Source organism: Bos taurus, chromosome 21, assembly GCF_002263795.3.
Source record: "Bos taurus isolate L1 Dominette 01449 registration number 42190680 breed Hereford chromosome 21, ARS-UCD2.0, whole genome shotgun sequence".
In the NCBI taxonomy this organism is placed as follows: domain Eukaryota; kingdom Metazoa; phylum Chordata; class Mammalia; order Artiodactyla; family Bovidae; genus Bos; species Bos taurus.
In genome coordinates this window covers 31999508-32020211 of record NC_037348.1, presented here as the reverse complement: position 1 = coordinate 32020211, position 20704 = coordinate 31999508, and the positions used below count along the sequence as shown (strand labels likewise).

The 20704-nt window shown below is 38.9% G+C and overlaps 1 protein-coding gene across 4 annotated transcripts in view; it reads left to right on the top strand.

Moving 5' to 3' along the window:
- The first annotated feature begins 210 nt into the window (after positions 1 to 210).
- SCAPER (S-phase cyclin A associated protein in the ER) overlaps positions 211 to 20704 on the top strand; it is a 423604-nt gene continuing 403110 nt past the window's right edge. For 2 of the 4 annotated variants that reach the window (XM_010817116.3, XM_010817115.3), the window contains exons 1-2: positions 211 to 243; positions 18630 to 18696. In XM_010817116.3, the coding sequence (XP_010815418.2) occupies positions 18691 to 18696 (6 nt within the window). In that variant the 5' untranslated portion in view covers positions 211 to 243; positions 18630 to 18690. Of the gene's footprint in view, positions 351 to 18629; positions 18697 to 20704 lie in introns of all 4 variants that reach the window. The other 2 variants (XM_059879316.1, XM_059879315.1) reach the window with 1 other exon arrangement.

Here is a 20704-nt window from a genome sequence, read left to right as displayed (position 1 = left end):
AAGCAGCCGCGCCCGGGTCACGAAAGAAACCCACGCCCTACCTCCCGCCTCGGCGGCCCGTCGGCGGGAAGCTGGCTGCGCTTGCGCGCGGGTTGCCGGCGAGTGGAGCACCGAGGGGCGCGGCCGCAGCTGGGAGTCACGTGGTGCGCCGGCCAGCCGCCCCGCCCCTCCGCAATCGCCCCGCCCCGCCCCTTTCCCGGCGGGACGCTCGGAGCCGCCCCGAACTGCGCAGGGCGGCCAGGGGTGAGTGTCCGCGAGGGGCGCGCGTTACGCAGAGCCGGGAGATCCTGGACTGGGGTGCGGGTCGGCGGAAGGCGTAGAGGGGGCCAAGGGGACAAAATGGCGGCGGGGTACGCCCTTTCACCCCCTCCCCTCACCTGGGAGTGCGAGCGGAGAGGGAAAGGGAACACTGCTGGGGGAGGGGAGCCGCGGCAGCTCGGGAGGGCCGTGGGGTCCTTCGATGAGGCCTGGGGACGGGGGTGGGCAGGCTGTGGGCATGCCCTGCGGACTCATCTAGGGGTGTGGGCGACAAGGGACTCCGCGCACCCCGCGGGCCGAGAGGTGGGCGGGGGGCTGCGTTACTCCATCAGAGGGACGGCCCAGGGCGGCCGCGGGTCGAAGCTTTCGGAATGTCCAAACTACTAGGGGCTAACAGAGGAGCCGTCCTCCCAGCCTTTCATTTGACAGGTGATCGTCACCGTGTCATTCTCACAGGGTTTACCACGCTTTTCCTGCACGTTGACTGGGGTATTAGCTCTGCCTGGGAAGCAGGGCGGGAAAGGTCTCTGCGTCTTACAGATGCGTGAATTGAGGCCTGGAGGGGTAAAGAGTTTAACCAGGGCCTGGCACCTGGGGGTAGTAGAACCTAACCTTCTGCCTCTTTTGGTGCTCCTTGCCCAGCCCTTCATTCGCGCCTTCCCTCCCCTGCCAGTGAGGGACGGGATTGTTTGAAAGCAGACAGAAAACTGGTCCTCCAAGCAGCACCTGCTGCTGTCAAGTGGCTCCCGCTGAGATGGGGCCCGCCCGCTTGAGAGCAGCTTCTTCCTGTTGTTGGTGAACTGTATTCCTCATTCTATTTGTGCCAAGTTATTCTGACATGAAAATAGCTCTTCAGTATAATATCTTATTGAATAGAGTAATTCCTTATATATAAGCACATGTTGATTTCACCAGCGTTAGCAATTTCGTTCCCATCAGTGTCAACAATCCGAGGTGGAAGAACGGGATAAGCGTTGTACATTTTACCAGTGGGGAAACTGAGGTCATTCCTTGCCCCAGGTCAGCCTCTGGTAAATGGTTCATCTGGAATTAAGCTTTTTAAACCTAAGGTTGGTGTTCTGACCAATGTCCCGCTCTGGTTTATATTGATGCTCTGGTCCTTTTTTTTTTTTGTCGTTGTTGTTAAATACGACTTTTCCCCAAAATATGTTCGTGGCAGATTGATTTATGCTGCATATTGAAGTGATTTGAATAATATCCACTAAGGAATTAGTAGTAATTACAGAGTCAATTTTTTATTATGATTTGAAAAGGTGTCAGTGGAAGTGTGGCTTAATGGCTCTGAAGGCAAACTGATCTGAGTTTGAATCCCAGCTCTCCTGCTTGTCCTTTGACAGACAAATTTTTCTGAGCCTTAGTTTCCTCACCTGTAAAATATGGATATTATTGTCTATCTCACAAGTTTGTTGATAGCGAGTAAATGAGGTGTCTAAAGCTTTAGAACTGCTTCTGCTAAGCTGCTAAGTCACTTCAGTCGTGTCCGACTCTGTGTGACCCCATAGACGGCAGCCCACCAGGGTCCCCCGTCCCTGGGATTCTCCAGGCAAAAACACTGGAGTGGGTTGTCATTTCCTTCTCCAATGCATGAAAGTGAAAAGTGAAAGTGAAGTTGCTCAGTTGTGTCAGACTCTTAGCCACCCCATGGACTGCAGCCCACCAGGCTCCTCTGTCCATGGGATTTTCCAGGCAAGAGTACTGGAGTGGAGTGCCATTGCCTTCTCCATAGAACTGCTTCTGGCTCATATTAAACACTCACCATATGCTTTTTCCTTTTCTTTCTTTCTCCCCACTCCCTTGAGCTACAATTTTTTTTTTTTTTTCATTCTCTGAACCCTGATGGTTTAGGTCAGTTTACCTGGTGGATCTATATGGAAGCATAATCAGTGTGGCTATATAGATACAGTTACGAAAAAATTGGTTACTTGAGCTCCAAAGGATCTAGTGTTTTAAGCATAGACTTCAAAATTGTTCTTCCAGCTTCACAGATATTTAAGAATCTCTACATGTTGATTTGATACTGACTTCACTAATTCCTTCTTTTAAACACTATATGAAGGGGATTGACATTGTCCTCTTTCACCTTCACACCCAATCACAACCCAACCTAGTTTAAAGAAGAAGCAAAAATTCTTTGGGAAATCATATAGGAACATTCTTTAAACACTTAGAAAGTGGTAGTGGTATTTAATAGGAAGATAAATAGGATTCTCTGTAATGGTGCAGTCTAATATCCTTTGTGAAATCAGCATTTCTGAAATTGTAGAAATGAAAATGGCCAATGGCTTGTATAACAAACAAGTCACTAATAAAAATCTGTTTCCAGTTTTATGCCGGGATGGTAACCTTTTTCACAGACATCTGTCTGGCTTTGGCAGTAGGTCTTACGGAATATAAAGAGAAAGATCTACAGTCCATTGGTGGAGACATCCTTAAAAAATATTAGAAGGAAGTATTTTTTTGCTCTGTGACATGAAACACTAAAGATTTCATGAAACTTTACTAAAATAATTTCTACATTTTAGTGATAACTTCTAAAGTAAGTTTATTATATATTTTGAAAACATATGCGAAGTGGAGAGAATAGAAAAATTTATTTCTATGTACCAATCTATTTCAGCAATTACCTATGTACGGACAGTCTTGCCCCACAAAAGCTGTCGCTTCCTATTCTTTTGGAAGCAAATCTCAGACATCATATTTCGTTTGTAAAGATTTCTCTATGTGTCAAGCTTGTTTTTAATATATTGTTGGAAAGGAGAGGTAATTTTGATATTTTCAAAGAAGCATGGGTTTATGGAAGAAAATAAATACCTCTTCAGTTCAGTCACTCAGTCATGTCCAACTCTTTGCAACCCCATGAGCCTACCCAAACTCATGTCCATTGAGTTAGTGATGCCATCCAACCATCTCATCCTCTGTTGTCCCCTTTTTCTCGTGCCCTCAATCTTTCCCAGCATCCGGGTCTTTTCAAATGAGTCAGCTCTTCGCATCAGGTGGCCAAAGTATTGGAGTTTCAGCTTCAACATCAGTCCTTCCAGTGAACACCCAGGACTGATCTCCTTTAGGATGGACTGGTTGGATCTTCTTGCAGTCCAAGGGACTCTCAAGAGTCTTCTCCAACACCACAGTTCAAAAGCATCAATTCTCTGGCACTCAGCTTTCTTTATAGTCCAACTCTCACATCCATACATGACTATTGGAAAAATCATAGCCTTTACTAGATGGACCTTTGTTGGCAAAGTAATGTCTCTCGTTTTTAATATGCTGTCTAGGTTGGTCATAACTTTCCTTCCAAGGAGTAAGCGTCTTCTAATTTCATGAAAGCTGTCACCATCTGCAGTGATTTTGGAGCCCCACTCAAAATAAAGTCAGCCACTGTTTCCACTGTTTTCCCATCTATTTGCCATGAAGTGATGGGACCAGATGCCGTGATCTTAGTTTTCTGAATGTTGAGCTTTAAGCCAACTTTTTCACTCTCTTTCACTTTCATCAAGAGGCTCTTTAGTTCTTCACTTTCTGCCATAAGGGTGGTGTCATTTGCATATCTGAGGTTATTGGTATTTCTCCCAGCAATCTTGATTCCTGCTTATGCTTCTTCAGCCCAGCGTTTCTCATGATGTACTCTGCATATAAGTAAAATAAGCAGGGTGACAACATACAGCCTTGACGTACTCCTTTTCCTATTTGGAACCAGTCTGTTGTTCCATGTCCAGTTCTAACGGTTGCTTCCTGACTTGCATATAGGTTTCTCAAGAGGCAGGTCAGGTGGTCTGGTATTCCCATCTCTTTCATAATTTTCCACAGTTTATTGTGATCCACACAGTCAAAGGCTTTGGCATAGTCAATAAAGCAGAAATAGATGTCTTTCTGGAACTCTCTTGCTTTTTCAGTGATCCAGTGGATGTTGGCAATTTGGTCTCTGGTTCCTCTGTCTTTTCTAAAACCAGCTTGAAATACCTCTTAGTTAATGTATTCATGGCAATAAATATAGGATTCAAAACCTCATTAAATAACTTGGAATTATAAAATGTCTGTATTGCTTTTCAGAATACTTACTTTACTGTTATACACTTATTTTGAAGTTGGCAAATGTGAAAAATTACCAATAGTTTTGAGTGTGCTGACACCAGCATTGTTTAAGTTCCAGTCTCAGAAAGTAAATACTCAAGATTTTCTTTTATTTTAGAAGAGGCAAAAACATGAGTGATAAATTTTATGAATGTTGGAGAGTAACTGATTGAAACCCTGATTTTTCTAGAATTTACTGACAAACACGAGACAGATCATAGATAGAAGTACTGTTGTTACTTTGGTGAGTTGGGCCTATATTTTTTAGAGTCGTGCTGATAGCAGGCTTCTTCCTATTTTGGGCTTGCCATTTGATTCTTGCCTTTTCAGAACCTGTGCGCCTGAACTCAGAGAGGACAGATGCCTTTCCTGGCACTTGAGCCAGTCTTCACATTTTTATCTCTAGGACTCTCAGGTGTCTGTACATTCTGGGACTGCAGGGCAGGGTAGGACAAGTGAGACTTCAGTTCATCACAGGCAGCAACTTGTTCAGAAACCTTGGGCCCAGTTAGTCCTAGTGTTCATTCCCTGCTTACTAACTTTTGTGTGTGTGTGTGTGCACTCTATTTTCTGCTTGGCCATTGTTTTCCTGTAGCCTGGAGTTCTCAAATTTAATTTGAGTAGCACTCCCAGTATTTTGCCATATTCATTTTTTTATATTAGCAGATTTTTCATTTATGGTGGTGTTATGGTTCCTTTTAAAATTTAAGTCAAAATGTAGTTCTTTCGATAGAGAAATGTTATGTAGATAGTAGTACAGATGGTAGTTAGGACAAGTATGAAAGTAGTAACTGAAATTTTGGAAATTCTAAGTCCTTTTTTTAAAAAGCTTTGTTGAGATATTTCGCATAGAAAATTCAACTGTTAAAGTGTACATTTCAGTGGTTTTTTAAAAAAAAATTTGCATCTACAAATCAGTAAATGTGATAATGCCACTTTAACAAAATGAAGGCTGAAAATCATGATTTCAATAAATGCAGAAAAAAGCACGTGACACCATTTAATACTCATTTATGATAAACACTCTCAACACAGTGCGTTTAAGAGGAATATACGTCAACATAATAAAGGCCATATATGAAACAGACCTTCAGTTAATATCATACTTAATGGTGAAAAGCTTAAAGCGATCTCTCTAAATTCGGGGCAAGACAAAGATGCCAACTCTTGCCATTCTTATTCAACATAGTATTGGAAATCCTGGCCAGAGCACTCAGGCAGGAAAAGGAAGTAGAAGGCATCCAAATTGGAAAGAAGATGTAAATTCATCACTATTTATGGATAACATGATTTTATAAATAGAAAACCCTAAGGATGTCACCAAAAAACTTAGAAATAAATACAGGGGAATTCCCTGGCAGACCACTTGTTAGGACTCCACACTTCCACTGCAGGGGCACAGGTTGATCCCTGGTTGAGGAACTAAGATTCCACATGCCGATAAGCCAAAGAAAGAAAAGAAATAATAATTACAGTATAGTTGCAGGATACAAAATAAAAATACAGAAATCTGTTGTATTACTATATGCTAACAGTGTGCTAGCAGAAAGAGAAATTAGGAAAAGAATCCTATTTAAATTGCAATAAAATAATAAAATAGGAATGAAAGTAAGGATTTGAAAGACCTTTAAACTCAAAAATATAATACATTGTTGAAAGAAATTTAAGAAGACACAAATAAATAGATATTCCATGCTTATGGATTGGAAGAATTAATATTGTTAAAAAGGCCATATTACCTAATGCAATCTACAGATTCAGTGCAATCCTGTCAACATTCCAGGAGAAATAAAGCCAAAAATTATGAACTTTATATAATATTAAAATTTATATGGAGGCACAAGATACTGAATAATCAAAGCATCCTAAGAGAAAAGAACAAAACTGGAGGTATCACACTTCCTGATGGCAAACTATTTTGAAAAGCCATAGTAAGCAATACAGCATGACATTGACAGAAAAATAGATACACTTAGCAGTAGAAGAGATTTGAGAAATAAACCCACTCATATATGGACTACAAAGGAACAAAGCTCATAAAATGGAGGAAGGACGGCTTCTTCAACAGGTAGTCCTAGGAAAACTTGACAGCAAGATGCAAAAAAAAGAAACTAGACTGCTATCTCACACTGTACACAAAAATCAACTCAAAATGAATTAATGATTTAAATGTAAGACCTGAAACCATAAAACTCCTAGAAGAAACTGTGGGTAGTATGTTCCTTGACATCAGTCTTAGCAATATCTTTCTAGATTAGTTTCTTAAGCCAAGGGGAAACAAAAGCAAAAGTAAACAGATGGGACTACATTAAATTAAAAAACTTACGTGCGGTAAAGGAAACCATCAACAAAACAAAAACAACCTACTGAGTGGAAGAAGGTATTTGCAAATGATGTATCTGATAAGGGGTCAATATCCAAAATGTATAAAGAACTAATACAGCTCAACAGCAACAAAAAGAAACGATTTATTGAAAAGTGGGCAGATGATCTGAATAGTTATTTTTCCAATGAAGATATGCAAATGACACATGAAAAGATGTTCAACATCGTTAATTAATAGGGAAATGCGAATCTAAGCTGTAATGAGATATCTCTTCATGCCAGTTAGAATGGCTATTATTGCAAAGCAAAGAAATAACAAATTTTGGTGAGGATATGGAGAAAAGGGAAACCTTATGCACTGTTGGTGGGACTGTAAATTGGTGCAGGCACTTTAGAAGACATTATGGACATTCTTCAAAAATTAGGAATAGATCTACCGTATGATCCAGCTAGCCCACTTTCTGGTATTTATTTAAGGAATATGAAAACACTAATCTGAAAATATAACTCTGCCCCCATGTTCATTGCCACATTATTTATAATCACCAAGATGTGGAAACAATCTAAGTGCTCATCAATAGATGAATGGATAAAGAAGATGTGATATATATGTATTTGTATACACACATAATGAAATACTATTCATCCATAAACATGGATAGAGCTTGAGTGTACTATGCTCAGTGAAGTAAGTCGCATGGGAGAAAGACAAATACTGTAAGATTTCACTTATGTGAAATATAAAAACAAAAAATAAGTGAACAACCCAAACCAGAAGAAACATGCGGATACAGAGAACAGAATAATGGTTACCAGAGGAGAAGGGACAGGAGGGGAGTAGGGTACAATGGATAAAGGTAGTTAACTGTGTTGACAGATGGAATCTGAATTTTTGGTGAGCACACTGTTGGGTATACACAAGTAGAAATATCATGTTATGTACGTGAAAGTATGTAACGGTATAAGCCAAGGTTACCTCAATAAAAAATAAATCTTAGAAAAGGCTCCTGCCAATGGTTCAGTCCCTGGGGAGTGTTCTGATTGGCTTATAGTCTCTGGAAGATACTTCAGGATTAGAAAGTGGGTCTTCATCACTTATGGTCTATGCACTTTTTAATCAGGTGTTTTTGTGCTGATTCCTGGGTTGAGTAAATCTACCTGTGAGTTTTTAAGAGTGGTTGTCCATTCCCAGAAGTTCTGTAGATTTCCTGGACGTATTTTCTATTGTTATTTAAAGATAGTTGTTTGGGGGCTCATCTCTCCTGTGCAGGATCTAGGGGTTGGAGTGCTTGATGTGGAGCTCAGATCCCTTGCTTTTCAGAGAAAAGATCCGTATCTTCTGGTGCCTCCTAATTGTGAATTGACACAGCTGGTATTGCGGTTTTCCTTGGTTGAACTGTCTCTGCCTCTCTCATCCTGTGCCTTTCATGTCTGTATTGATGTTCTGGCCTTTGTTGTGGAAGTTCTTTTTACCAAGTTTTTATGTCCCTTTCCAAGGAAATTATTCATGTATAGTTTTAGATTTGTTGTATACATAGGAGGAGTTGAGTTCAGGATCTTCCTGCAGCACTATAAGAACCCTCCCCATCCTTTTTTTTTTTTTTTTTGATATTTGAAATACAACTTTATTCTGATTCTAAACGAAAAGGAATGGGAATGACAGTAACAAACAAGATTCCACCTCTCAATATTGTCATGTGACTATAGCAGTCTTATATTTGAAACTCAAGGAGGAAACAGCTGTGTTCCGAAACACCTAAATATGCAGGTCCAAAAAATCAAGGTATTTTTTTTTAAACTGCCACATTCACTCCAAAGCCCATCCGTCTCCTTCAGCATCCAAAGATTAAGCACATGTTCTGCTTAGCTATATAATAAAGTGGCAAACACGCTGTACCACTGACATCACAGGACAGTTGCCTATAAATCTTTTCTTAGAGCAGTTTTAGAATTGCAGCAAAATTAGGAGGAAAATACAGAGACTTCCTATATACTCCCTGTCTCTACTCATGTATAGTGATGTGAAGTCGCTCAGCCGTGTCCGACTCTTTGTGACCCCGTGGACTATAGCCTACCAGGCTTCTCCGTCCATGGGATTCTCCAGGCAAGAATACTGGAGTGGGTTACCATTTCCTTCTCATGTATAGCCTCTCCATTATCAACATCCCTTGCCAGAGTGGTACATTTGTTACGATTGATGAACCTACACTGGCAAATTGTTGTAACCTAAAGTCCATAGTTTACATTACTCTCTACTATTGGTGTACATTTTATGGGTTAGGACAAATGTGTAATGGCAGGTGAGGACTTCTCAGGCGGCTCAGTAGTAAAGAATCTGCCTGCCAGTGCAGGAGATGTGAGTTTGATCCCTGGGTCAAGAAGATCTCCTAGAGGAGGAAATGGCAACCCACCCCAGTATCCTTGTCAGGAAAATCCCATGGACGGAGAAGTGTGGCAGGCTACAGTTCATATAGACGCAAAGAGTTGGACACGACTGAGTGAGCATGCACACACACACACATAATGACAGGTATCCATCATTATAGTATTATACAGAGTGCTTTCACAGGCCTAAAGATTCTCTTTTCTCTGCCTATTCCTCCTTCCCCCTCAATCCCTGGCAGTCGTTGATGTTTTTCCTGTCTTGGTAGTTTGACTTTTCCAAGAGCTTCATTTCTTTTATGAATGAATAATAATTCTGTTGTGTGGGTACCACGTTTTTTTAATCCATTCATCAGTTGATAGACATTTGGATTGTTTCAGCTTCTGAATACTATAGACAACACTTCTGTGAACATTTATGTATAAGCTTTTTTGTGGGCCTGTTTTCATTTCTCTAAGAATGGAATGGATGGTTTGTACTGTAACTCTGTATCTAACCACTCTAGGAACTGCCAGACTATTTACAGAACCAGCTGCACCATATTGCATTCACAATCAGCAGTGTATGGTGGGTTCCAATTTTTCACATCATCTGTAACGCTGGTTTTGTTTGTTTTTTGGGTTTTTGATTTTTGATTATAGCCATCCTGGTATTTGTGAAGAGGTATCTCACTGTAGTTGTTAGGTTGTGATTTGTGTTTCACTAATGACTAATACTGTTTAACATCATTTGATGCTCTCACCAGCCATTTATGTGTCTTTTTGAGAGAAACGATAACATAGCCTTTAAAACTTGTTTTAAAATTTATTTTATTTTTTTGGGTTTTCTCCAGTTGTGATGAGCTGGGGCTACTCTCTCGTTGCGGTGTGTGTACTCCTCATTGTGGTGGCTTGTCTTGTTGTGGAGCATGGGTTTCAGTCGTGGTGCGTGTGGGCTCAGTAGGTGTGGTTCCCGGGCTCTAGGACACAGGCGCAGTAGTTATGGCACACAAGCTTAGCTGCTCCGAGGCATGTGGGATCCTCTCGGATCGGGGAGCAAACCCATGTCTCCTGCCTTGGCAGGTGGATTCTCCATGACTGAGCCACCAGGGAAGCCCTAATATAACATTTTTAACCCGACACAATGGTGGCATTTAACCTGACATGGGCTCTTGGTATCACTTCTGTGCTTGCTCACTCTATTGATTTTTTATCCAAATGGATGGCTCCTCAGAAATTCTTTGTGGTATTTAAATTTGTGCTAAACATGTCCCTTAATGTATTTATTAATCTACAAATTATAGTTCACAAAGTTTGTTTAATTATGTCACATTTGCTTATTTTTACATTTGTTTCCTTTGTCTTAGGAGACAGATCCAAAAATATGTTGCCTCAGTTTATATCAAAGAGTGTTCTGCTTGCATTTTCTTCTAGGAATTTTATGGTTTCTGGTCTTACATTTAGGTCTTTAATCCATTTGGATTTATTTTTATATTTGGAGTGAGAAAATGTCCCAGTTTTTTCTTTTACATGTAGCTGTCCAGTTTTCTCATCACCAGTTATTAAAGACACTGTCTTTATTCCTGTTGTATATTCCTTCCTCTTCTGTTGTAAATTAACTGACCATAAGTGCATGGGTTTTTTTCTGGGCTCCCTATTCCATCCCCCTGATACATGTGTCTGTTTCTGTGCCGTTAGTATATTGCTTTGGTTATTGTAGTTTTGTAGTGTAGTCTGAAGTTAGGGAGTGTGAGTCCAGATTTGTTCTTTTTTCTAAAGATTGCTTTGGCTATTCAGTTTCTTTTGTGATTCTAAATGATTTTTAGGATTATTGGTCTAGTTCTGTGCAAACATGTCACAAGTATTTTGACAGGGATTGCATAAATCTGTAGATTACTTTGGGTAATATTAACAATATGAATTCTTCCAGTCCATAAACATGGGTCATCTTTCCATTTCTTTGTATCATTTTCAGTTTCCTTCATCAGTGTCTTATAGTTTTCAGAGCATAGGTCTTTTACCTCCTGGGTTAAGTTTATTCCTATATATATATATATATATTTTTTTTTTTTTTTGATGTGATTTTAAATGGGATTTTTTTTTTTGCTTTCTGATAATTCACTATTAGTGTATAGAAAAGCAACATATTTCTGTGTGTTAGCCTTGTATCCTGTAACTTTACTAAACCTACTTATCAGTAGTAATAGTTTTTTGGTTGGGACCTTAGTATTTTTTGTATAGAGCATCATGTCATTTGCAAATAGGGACAGTTTTACTTATTTCCTTCCAATTTGGGTGTCCTGTTTCTTTTTATTGTCCAGTTACTATGTGTAGGATTTGCAATACTGTGTTAAAGAGAAGTTGTAAAGGTGGAAATCTTTGTCTTGTTCCTGATCCCAGAGGAAAAACTTTCAGCTTTTCACCATTGACTATGATGTTAGCTGTGGATTTGTCATAAATAGCCATTATTATATTCAAATGTGTTCCTTCTGTACCAACTATGATAAAAGTTTTTGTCATGAATGGATGTTGAATTTTATCAGATATTTTTTCTACGTCTATGATTATGTGATTTTTATTCTTCCTTTTGTTTGATTGATTTACAGATATTGGGTCATCCTTGTATCCCTGGAAAAACCCCTGCTTGATCATGTGTGTGATCTTTCTATATATTATTGAAATCAGTTTGCTAATATTATGTTGAGGATTTTTACGTCTGTATTCATCAGAGATGTTGCCCTGTAATTTTCTTTTTTTGGAGTATCTGTGTTTCTTTTTGGTATCAGCATGATGGTGGCATTGTAGGATGAATTTGGGAGTATTTATTCCTCTTTAACTTTTTGAAATAGTTTAAGAAGGTTAAGTATTAGTTCTTCATGTGTTTGGTAGAATTCCACTATGAAGCCATCAGTTCCTGAACTTTTGTTTGCTGTCAGTTTTTTTTTGATTACTAATTCAATCTCACTGCTAGTGATTGGTCTGTTCAGGTTGTCTATTTCTTCTTGATTCTGTCTTAGAAGTTTGTATGTTTCTAGAAATTTATCCATTTCTTCTGTTTGTTGCCAGTTTGTTGCCATATTCTCATATGATTTTGTAGTATTCTCTTATGATTTTTTTTTGTACCTCCATGATATTAGATGTAGTTTCTTCTCTTAATTTCTCATTTTGTTTATTTGGATCCACTTTCTTTTTTTCTTGATGAGCCTGGCTAAAGGCTTTAAATTTTGTCATTTCAGAAAACCGGGTGCTGATGAAATTGATCTTTTCTATTTTTTGGTCTCTATTTTATTTATTTCCTCTCTGGTCTTTATTATTTCCTTCCTTCTGCTCACTTTGAGCTTTTTGTTCTTTTTTTTCCCCTAATTACTTTAGATGCTAGATTGGATTATTTACGATTTTTTGTTTTGTTTGTTTCCTGACATAGGCTTATATTGCTATAAACTTTCCTCTTAGATTTGCATCACATAGGTTTTGGAGAGTTGTGTTTTTATTTTCATTTGTCTGAAGGTAATTTTTGATATCCTTTTTGATTAGTTCATTAATCGCTTGATGTTTTTATTAGTGTACTGCTTGGTCCCCATGTGTCTGTGTTTTTCTCATTTTTCTTCCTGTAATTGATTCTTTTCTCATACCATTGTGGTTAGAAAATTGCTTGATATAAACTTTCTTCAATTTGTTTAGACTTGTTTTGTAGCCTAGCATATGATCTGTTCTGGGGAACATTCCTTGTGCACTTGAAAAGAATGTGTTGATGTATATCTACTTGTTTTAAACTGGTAGTCATTTAAATCAAAACATATTCTAAAAGATCTGCATTTTTCTCACCCCCACTATATTTTGTATTCTTTACATTATATTTTACATCTTCACATGTATCCCTTAACTGTTCATTGTAGTTATAGTTGATCTTACAGTTTTTATTTTTTCATTTTTATGCTGACTTATTTAAATGGTTGATCCTCAGCCTTTGCTGTATATCTACCATACCACAGCCCTTAATAGTAAGGGCTAAATGGTTACTTACTGTAATAGTGGAGTTTTCCTTTAATAGAAATTCTTACTTCTTGTTGTAGTCTTTTCTTTTCCACTTAGGGAAGACTTTATAACATGTCTTTTAGGATTGGTTTAGAGTTCATGGACTCTTTTACTTGTCTGAGAAGTTCTTTATCTCTCTTTCAGTTCTGACTCATAATTTTGCTGGGTAGAGAGTATCCTAGTTTTTCCCTTTCAGCATTTAGAATATTTCATGCCACTCCTGTCTGGCCTGCAGGCTTGCTACAGAAGCCTTATGGGTGTTCCCTTGTATATGACTCTGTTCTTCTCTTGTTGCTTTTAGAATTCTCTCTTTAAGTTTTGCCACTTTAATTGTGATATGTTTTGGTATGGGTCTGTTTGGGTTCATCTTGTTTGGGACCCTCTGTGCTTCCTGTATCTGATTATCTGTTTCCATCTTCGGGTTTGGAAAGTTTTAAGCCATAATTTTATCAAATACACTTTTGAATGTTTTCCTTCTCTCTTCTCCCTCTGGGACCCCTATAATGCAAATCTCAGTATGCTTGATGTTTTCTTAGATGTTGCTTAAACTGTTCTGATTAAAAAATTTTTTTCTTACTGTTGTGGTTGGGTGATTTCCATTTTTCTATCTTCCAGATAACTTGTGAAATCTTCTGTATTACCTAGTCTGCTCTTAACTTCCTGCTAGTTTTTTTTTTTATTTCATTTATTGCATTCTTCAGATCTAACTGGTTCTTTTTTGTTTTCTAGTTCCTTGTTAAAACCCTCTCTGTGTTCATCTGTTCTTTCCCCTAATTTGGTTAGCATTCTTATTCCTGTTTTGATCTCTTTTCCTGATAAATTGTTTATATTTTTTTTGTTTTTTTTCTTTTTCTTTCACTTGAAATAAATTCCTCTGTCTTCTCGTTTTGATCAGCTTTCTCTGTCTCTGTAAACTTAGGTGAAACTGTTAACTATGGTGATCTTAAAGGGGTATCCTTTTGTGGGTGTGTCCTTATGCAGTCTGTGTGAGCCTACTGGCTTTGGTGGGAGAGCTGGATCTGAAGTGAGCACAAGTCACATCTTACCCCAGATTTGCTGGCAGCTGTCACTGTGGTGGGAGGTGGGGCTGTAGAAGGAAGAGCAAGAGTCAGAACCAGGTGTGAGCTAGGACTTTGGTGCTCAGTAGAGAACACACCAAGGTGCTGGAGCAGAAGCCTTAAGGGTGGGTCCAAACTGCTTCCATTCCCTCTTAGTGTATGTTCTCTCCTCTCACAGCATTGGCATCATTCCTCAGAAGGGAGCTACACTGGAGCAAGAGGGGCAGGAGCAGCCCACTCAGTGTGGGTTGGGGCATGCGCCGGGACTGTCTTGGCACATCAGAGTCCACACTACTCTGCATCTGCTGCCTCTAGGAGTGCTAGTAATAGCTGCTGCTAAGTCGCTTCAGTCGTGTCTAACTCTGTGTGACCCCATAGATGGCAGCCCACCAGGCTCCCCCGTCTGTGGGATTCTCCAGGCAAGAACACTGGAGTGGATTGCCATTTCCTTCTCCAATGTATGAAAGTGAAAAGTGAAAGTGAAGTCGCTCAGTCGTGTCCCACTCTTCACGGCCCCATGGACTGTAGCCTACCAGGCTCCTCCGTCCATGGGATTTTCCAGGCGAGAGTACTGGAGTGGGGTGCCATTACTTTCTCCTGCCCTTGCCTTATTCAGATGCAGAGCTGGGTCTGAGTCGGCACCATCCCTTCACCTGTGCCCTTCCCCTTGACAGTGTCGACCTTCACCCTAGTGGGGAGCTGTGTGGTGGACAAGATGGGCCAGGATGTGCACTGGGGTGGTTGTGGAAAGCAACTAGAGTCACAGGCAGTCTCAGTCTGCTTCCTCTGCCTTGTTTTGGGAGCAAGGAAGCAAGTGTATGCCTGCCCTTAATGAGTGGAATTCAAGTTTCTCACAGTTCCCCTGCCAATCCCTCTGGTCTGCACACCAGCGAAGATTTGTCTTTCTGGTCTCAGACTTTAGGCCTGGGGTGCCCACTATATGGTTCAAACCCTTCTCTTTCCAAAGAGGGTCTCCAAACCCAAGTAATTCCCCTACTTCTGTGTCCCCTCCTTCAGGTGTGGCTTCCCACCTGATCACTTCTCTTTGCTTTCCTTCTTGACTGTGTGGATCTTTCTTTATAGCGTTTGTTATGTAAGAGTCTTTCCACCAGGCTCCACATTGCTGCTTGTCTATTTCCAATCTGTTTTCTAGTGCATATGCATCATATAATATTAATACATAAATTTGTGTCTCCCTTAAAAAGTTGTTGGTATCTAGCTAGCTGTCTTTATTGGAAAGTTCACTAATTGATTCTGGAATGACCAAAAGAAAAAGAGGTCAAAGGAGTTAATTCTGCTTAATCAACAAGCCAGCCTACTTCCTTCTTTTCCTTAAAAACCTTTGTTCAGTGCCTAGCATTTTAAACATACCATCTTAAATAGAGGAAAAGGAAGATCACTGAAATGCTGATCTTGTCTTTCAAGATTCTAAAATGTAATAGGATGAGGAGAAAATTGTCATCCAAAGGAAATGGAGAAAAGATATAACACCAGTTGAGCATCTATTATGTGCTGGTCTTTATGTCTTATTTAAAAAACCATTTGGTGACTTGTTATGTAACCGATACTGTGTTAACTAGTAGAAACTCTAGTGTGCTACCATTTAACTGTAAAGTAGATACTATTCTCTTTACTCAAAAGAAAACTGAAGTTCTGAGGGATTCATGACTTGTGCAAAAGGTTATGTAATTAGTAGCTATAATAATTTGCTAAATTGAGATTCAGTCCCATATTATTGTGCTGTCTTTCTCACTGTGTCGTGCTGATTTCAGTAGAAGTATTTCTCATCTAATCCTAACAATCTTATAAATTAAGGATAGCCTTCATTTTTTCCCTCCCTAAACTGTGTGTCCTTTGATCAATTTTACTGAGGTATAGTTTACAAAAAGTATGCCCACTTTTTTAAAGTGGGCAGTTCAGTGAGTAAGAACACAGTTATACATAGTCATGAACCGCTGCTGCAATCCATCTTCCCAGAAAGTTTCCTTGAACTTCTTTCCAGTCCTTCCCCTCCAACTAAGGTAACTTTTGATATTTCCACCTGGGATTAGTTTTGCATGTTCTAAAACTTGATTTAAATGGAATAATTCAGAATGTATTCTTTTGCATCCAGCTTCTTTTTCCAAGCAGACTGTCTGAGATATCTATTTTATTGTATATTCATTCCTTTGTATTGCTCTCTGTTCTACTGTATAGATGTACTAAGATTGGATTATCTTTTGTTTTGATATATGGGTTGTTTCCAGTTTGGAAACCTGGAAAGGCTCTTTGAATATTTGTAAATAGGTCTTTGTGTGGAAAAAATTCTCTTGGGTAAGCAATCTAGCCTTCATTTTTATGGGTTAGAATACCGATATTTGAAGAGTTTGAATAACTTCTCATAGTCACACGACCAGTGATTTGGTTGACTCCAGTGCTTGTATACACTTTTTCTACTGTATCACACTTGTCCCTACTTTTCAGAAGTGATGATTACAGGTCAAGTAGTCTGAGAATTCAGATGACAGTGTCTGTCAGCTGGGGATATCAAAATGGGCTTCATGAAGATGACTTTTTTGAGTTGATGAATTGGTAGGCTTTGAGTATGTATAGGGTGAGAAGAGAGGAACATTTTGAGCAAAGGTTCTTTAACATGGGTTTCATTTGTTAGTAAACAAGTATTTAATGAATGCCTCTCAGAAACCAGACACGGTTCTGTATTCGGAGGCTATAGCAATAACCCAAAACCAAAGATCATCATGCAGCTAACTTTCTTGCGGGGAGAGATGGACAGTACACCAAGTAAGTTTAAGTAATGAATGCTCTCGAGAAGAAGTGGGATAGGGAGTGCCAGTAGTGGGAGTCAGGATAAACAGATTGCAATTTTAAAAAAGAGTGCTTTCGTAGGCCTCACTGAGAAAGTTACATGTGGGCAAAGATGGAGTCAGTCTTGAGCATTCCAGATGCGGACTTTAAAGTGTAAAGCCCTGAGGCAGGAGTGTTTCTGGCATGTTGGGGAACTTAAAGAGGCCGTATCGCTGAGCTGGAAAGGACATCAGAGAAGAGAGGAGTAGGAGATGTGGTCAGAGATGTATGAGGAGCTAGGAAGTTTAGAGTGTGGGGACTTGGACCACTGTGGAGACTTTGACTTTTACTTTGCATGAGACGTAGAGGCATTGGTGAGTTGTTAACAGAGGTGATGTATTTTTGAAAATGTAACATTTTTATTGAGATATAATCCATATACCAACAAATCACCCAGTTAAAAAGTGTTTATTAGTATATTCACAGAGCTGTGCAGTCATCACCATGTTGAATTTTAGGACATTTTCATCATCCCCAAAAGAAATGCTGTACTCATTAGCAGTAACTCCCATTTTCCTCCAACTCTGTAGCCCTAGGCAAGCAATAATCTGTTTTTCTGATTCTATGAATTTTCCCATTTTGGACATTACATATAAGTGGCGTTATGTAATGTGTGGTCTTTTATGAGCGGCTTCTTTCATTTGTCATCTTGTTTTCAGGGTTCATTTATGTTGTAGCATGTACAAGCACTTTATTCTTTTTTTAATGGCTGAATAAGATTTCCTTGAATGGATATAGCACATTTTATTTATCCATCAATTTTTGGACATTTGGGTTGTGTCCACTTTTTGGCTATTAGGAATAACGTTGCTATGAATACTTGTATGTAAGTTTTTGTTTGAACATATGTTTTCAATTGACGTGCTGCATTTAAAAGGGAGTGAATTCACTTGGTGAAGATAAGTGACCAAGGCCCTTGTCCCAGAAAGTTGGGTTCCAATTGCTGCTTATTTTTCTTTGTTCAGAAGCTTTTCTTACATGATTAAGCCACTGTTTCTTGCAATTTCTCTGTCCTCTTGTTTTTTTTTCTTTTTTTTCTTTTTTAAAATCTAGTTTCCTAGCTTTGGATTTCTTTGAATGAAGATTTGACCACCATTAAATAGGTTCCCTGAAAAGTAGGATCTGTTCTGTGTAAATCCTTAGGTAATCTATAATTAAAATAGTCTGATCAAACCTCAGTTGTTGAAAGTTCCTAAGGAGAGGTTACACAGTGTTTTATATTATTGAGTTGGAATTCATTAGTGGGTCATAATTCAGTGAAAACAGTATTTAAATAATGAAACAGAGCAGGAAATATTAGAGTGCATCACTTACAATAGAGGTAAATGTTACTTCATGAAACTTTGTTTCAATATAAAGTATATACTTATAGATTATAGTAAAAAATGTTTGAAGCCTCCAGATTAAGATATCAGAGACTGTTTATATAATTAATACTTTTTCTCTTCCATTTAATTATTTTTGGAGAGCATTTAGGTATTGTTCAGCATAAAACATGCTATAGTATAACCAAATGAAATATAAAGGAGTAATGTTTTTGTTGTTGAATATAATAAGAAACTTAATGGGAATGAAATTTTTATCTTTTTATAAACAAATATGATTTTATGACAGTGTTATGGCTAATAGTATGTACTATATATTTTTTTTTTATTATAGGAATCATACTCCATGGGTTTGTGTGGTAAATGAGCTTCTTGGCATAGAAAGGAATTAAAAAATGATGGTAAGTGATCAATTTACCTTAAGCATTAACCTTAGTTTTTTTAGCCTCCTTCTACCTCCTTTCCTTCCTTCCGTTTTTCATTCATCATCCTTTTTGATGTAATATTTGTTACCTACAAGATACTCTATGGAACACGTGTTATAAAGTACAGCAGTTAAGGTAATGAACAGTGAGTGTACTGTTCAACCCTAAAGCCATAGACGCTCACTCTTAACATTTGTATGACCTAGGGCAAGAATACAGATGGAAGTTAGCTTTTCTCTTAATGTCTTAATCTTAAAAAGTTATAAATTAGTTTATGTCAGCAGCTTGACCTACTTTCCTACCCAGGGCTCAGCCAGCTCTTAAAGGAGAAATGCTGTCTCTGGGGTTGGCAGGGTGGATGTTGGGCCAGGATGGTCTCTGAATCTCAGATGGGCACTAATGTGGGGAAACTCCCCAGAAACCCTGGGCAGATGAGTTCACCTTCCCCATATTCTACTTTTTAAACTCAAGATTTACAGGCAGTTCTAAGTATCTACTCAAACTATCTCACTCAGACCCAGGAGGAGGAGGAAATACGGTTTATGGGATAATCCAGGTGCCTAGAGACTTCTTTGGGAAATGGGGGGTAGCCATTTTAAAGTAAATGTTAGATTTAAAATTAGATTTTAAATAAAAATTTTAAATATTTAAATATTAAATAAAAATTAGATATTTTTATCTTGGTTTCCCAGCATAGAGGCTGTGCTTTGACTTCTTCCTTCTCTTCCTTATTGTTTGCTTTTAGGGTGGGGAGGCCTCAGTTCAGTGTGTGAATCCCTCTCTATTAATTCCTGTATAGTTACTTGCTATCTTTTTGTTTTGACATTTTTGATGTTTTGATATTTTGATAGGTGTAATCTTCTGAAGTATAGGATTTAGGGAAGGAGCCTCCTCTTTTGGGTGTAAATGTAGGATTATAACCACTTATATTTTTCTTTCCTATCTCATCCTGACCCATTCCACACTCCAGTTTCTTTTATATCTTAAAGATGTAAATAATAAGTTCTGAGTTTAAAATTTTTAAATTCTGTCATTTGAGATCATTTTTCTTCTGCCTTTCATATTCTGAGAATTTCTTACAGTGAGGGCCATTCAGTCCTAAGCTCTGTTTTTGTTTGTCTGAATCTTTTTTCCTGCCCTGATTTTCAAAGATGGTGTTGCTGAATGTAGAAGCCTAGATTAAGAAAATTTTCTCTCAGTATTCTGAAAAAATGTATTCCACTGTTTCAGCCTCTTTTTAGTCTTTCACAAAGTTATGTGATTTATGTACGTATGGCTGTGCTGGGTCTTCAGTGCTGCACGGGCTTTCCTCTGGTTGTGGGAAGTGGGGGCTACTCTCTAGTTGCGGTGTGAGGCCTCTCGTCGCAGTGGCTTCTCTTGCTGTGGAGCTCAGGCTCCAGGATGCATGGACTTCCGTAGCTGTGGCACCAGGGCTTAGTTGCTCCACAGCATGTGGGATTTCCCTGGATCAGGGATCGAGCCCACATCTCCTGCATTGGCAGGCGGGTTCTTTACCACTGTGCCACCAGGGAAGCCTCTCTTTTTGATTTTTTGATATTTCTTCTTCTTTTTGATATGTTTTGTTTTAATATTATATGCAGTGTTTCATGCTTGCTAAGTGGATTTAGTCGTGTCCTACTCTTTGTGATCCTATGGACTGCATGCTGCCAGGCTCCTCTGTCAATGAAATTTTTCCAGGCAAGAATACTAGAATGGATTGCCATGCAGGGATTGAACCTGCGTCTCATTATGTTTCCTGGGTTGGCAGGTGGGTTCTTTTCAATACAATGTTTATGTGGTTCAGAATGCAAACTCTTTTTTTTCTTAATATATACATTTTATTGAAGTATAGTTGACTTACAGTGTTTCAGGTACACAGCAAGGTGATTCTGTTATATATATACACATATTATATTTCAAATTATTTTCGATTATAGGTTATTGTAAGATGTTGGCTCTAATTCCCTTTGCTATATAGTAAACC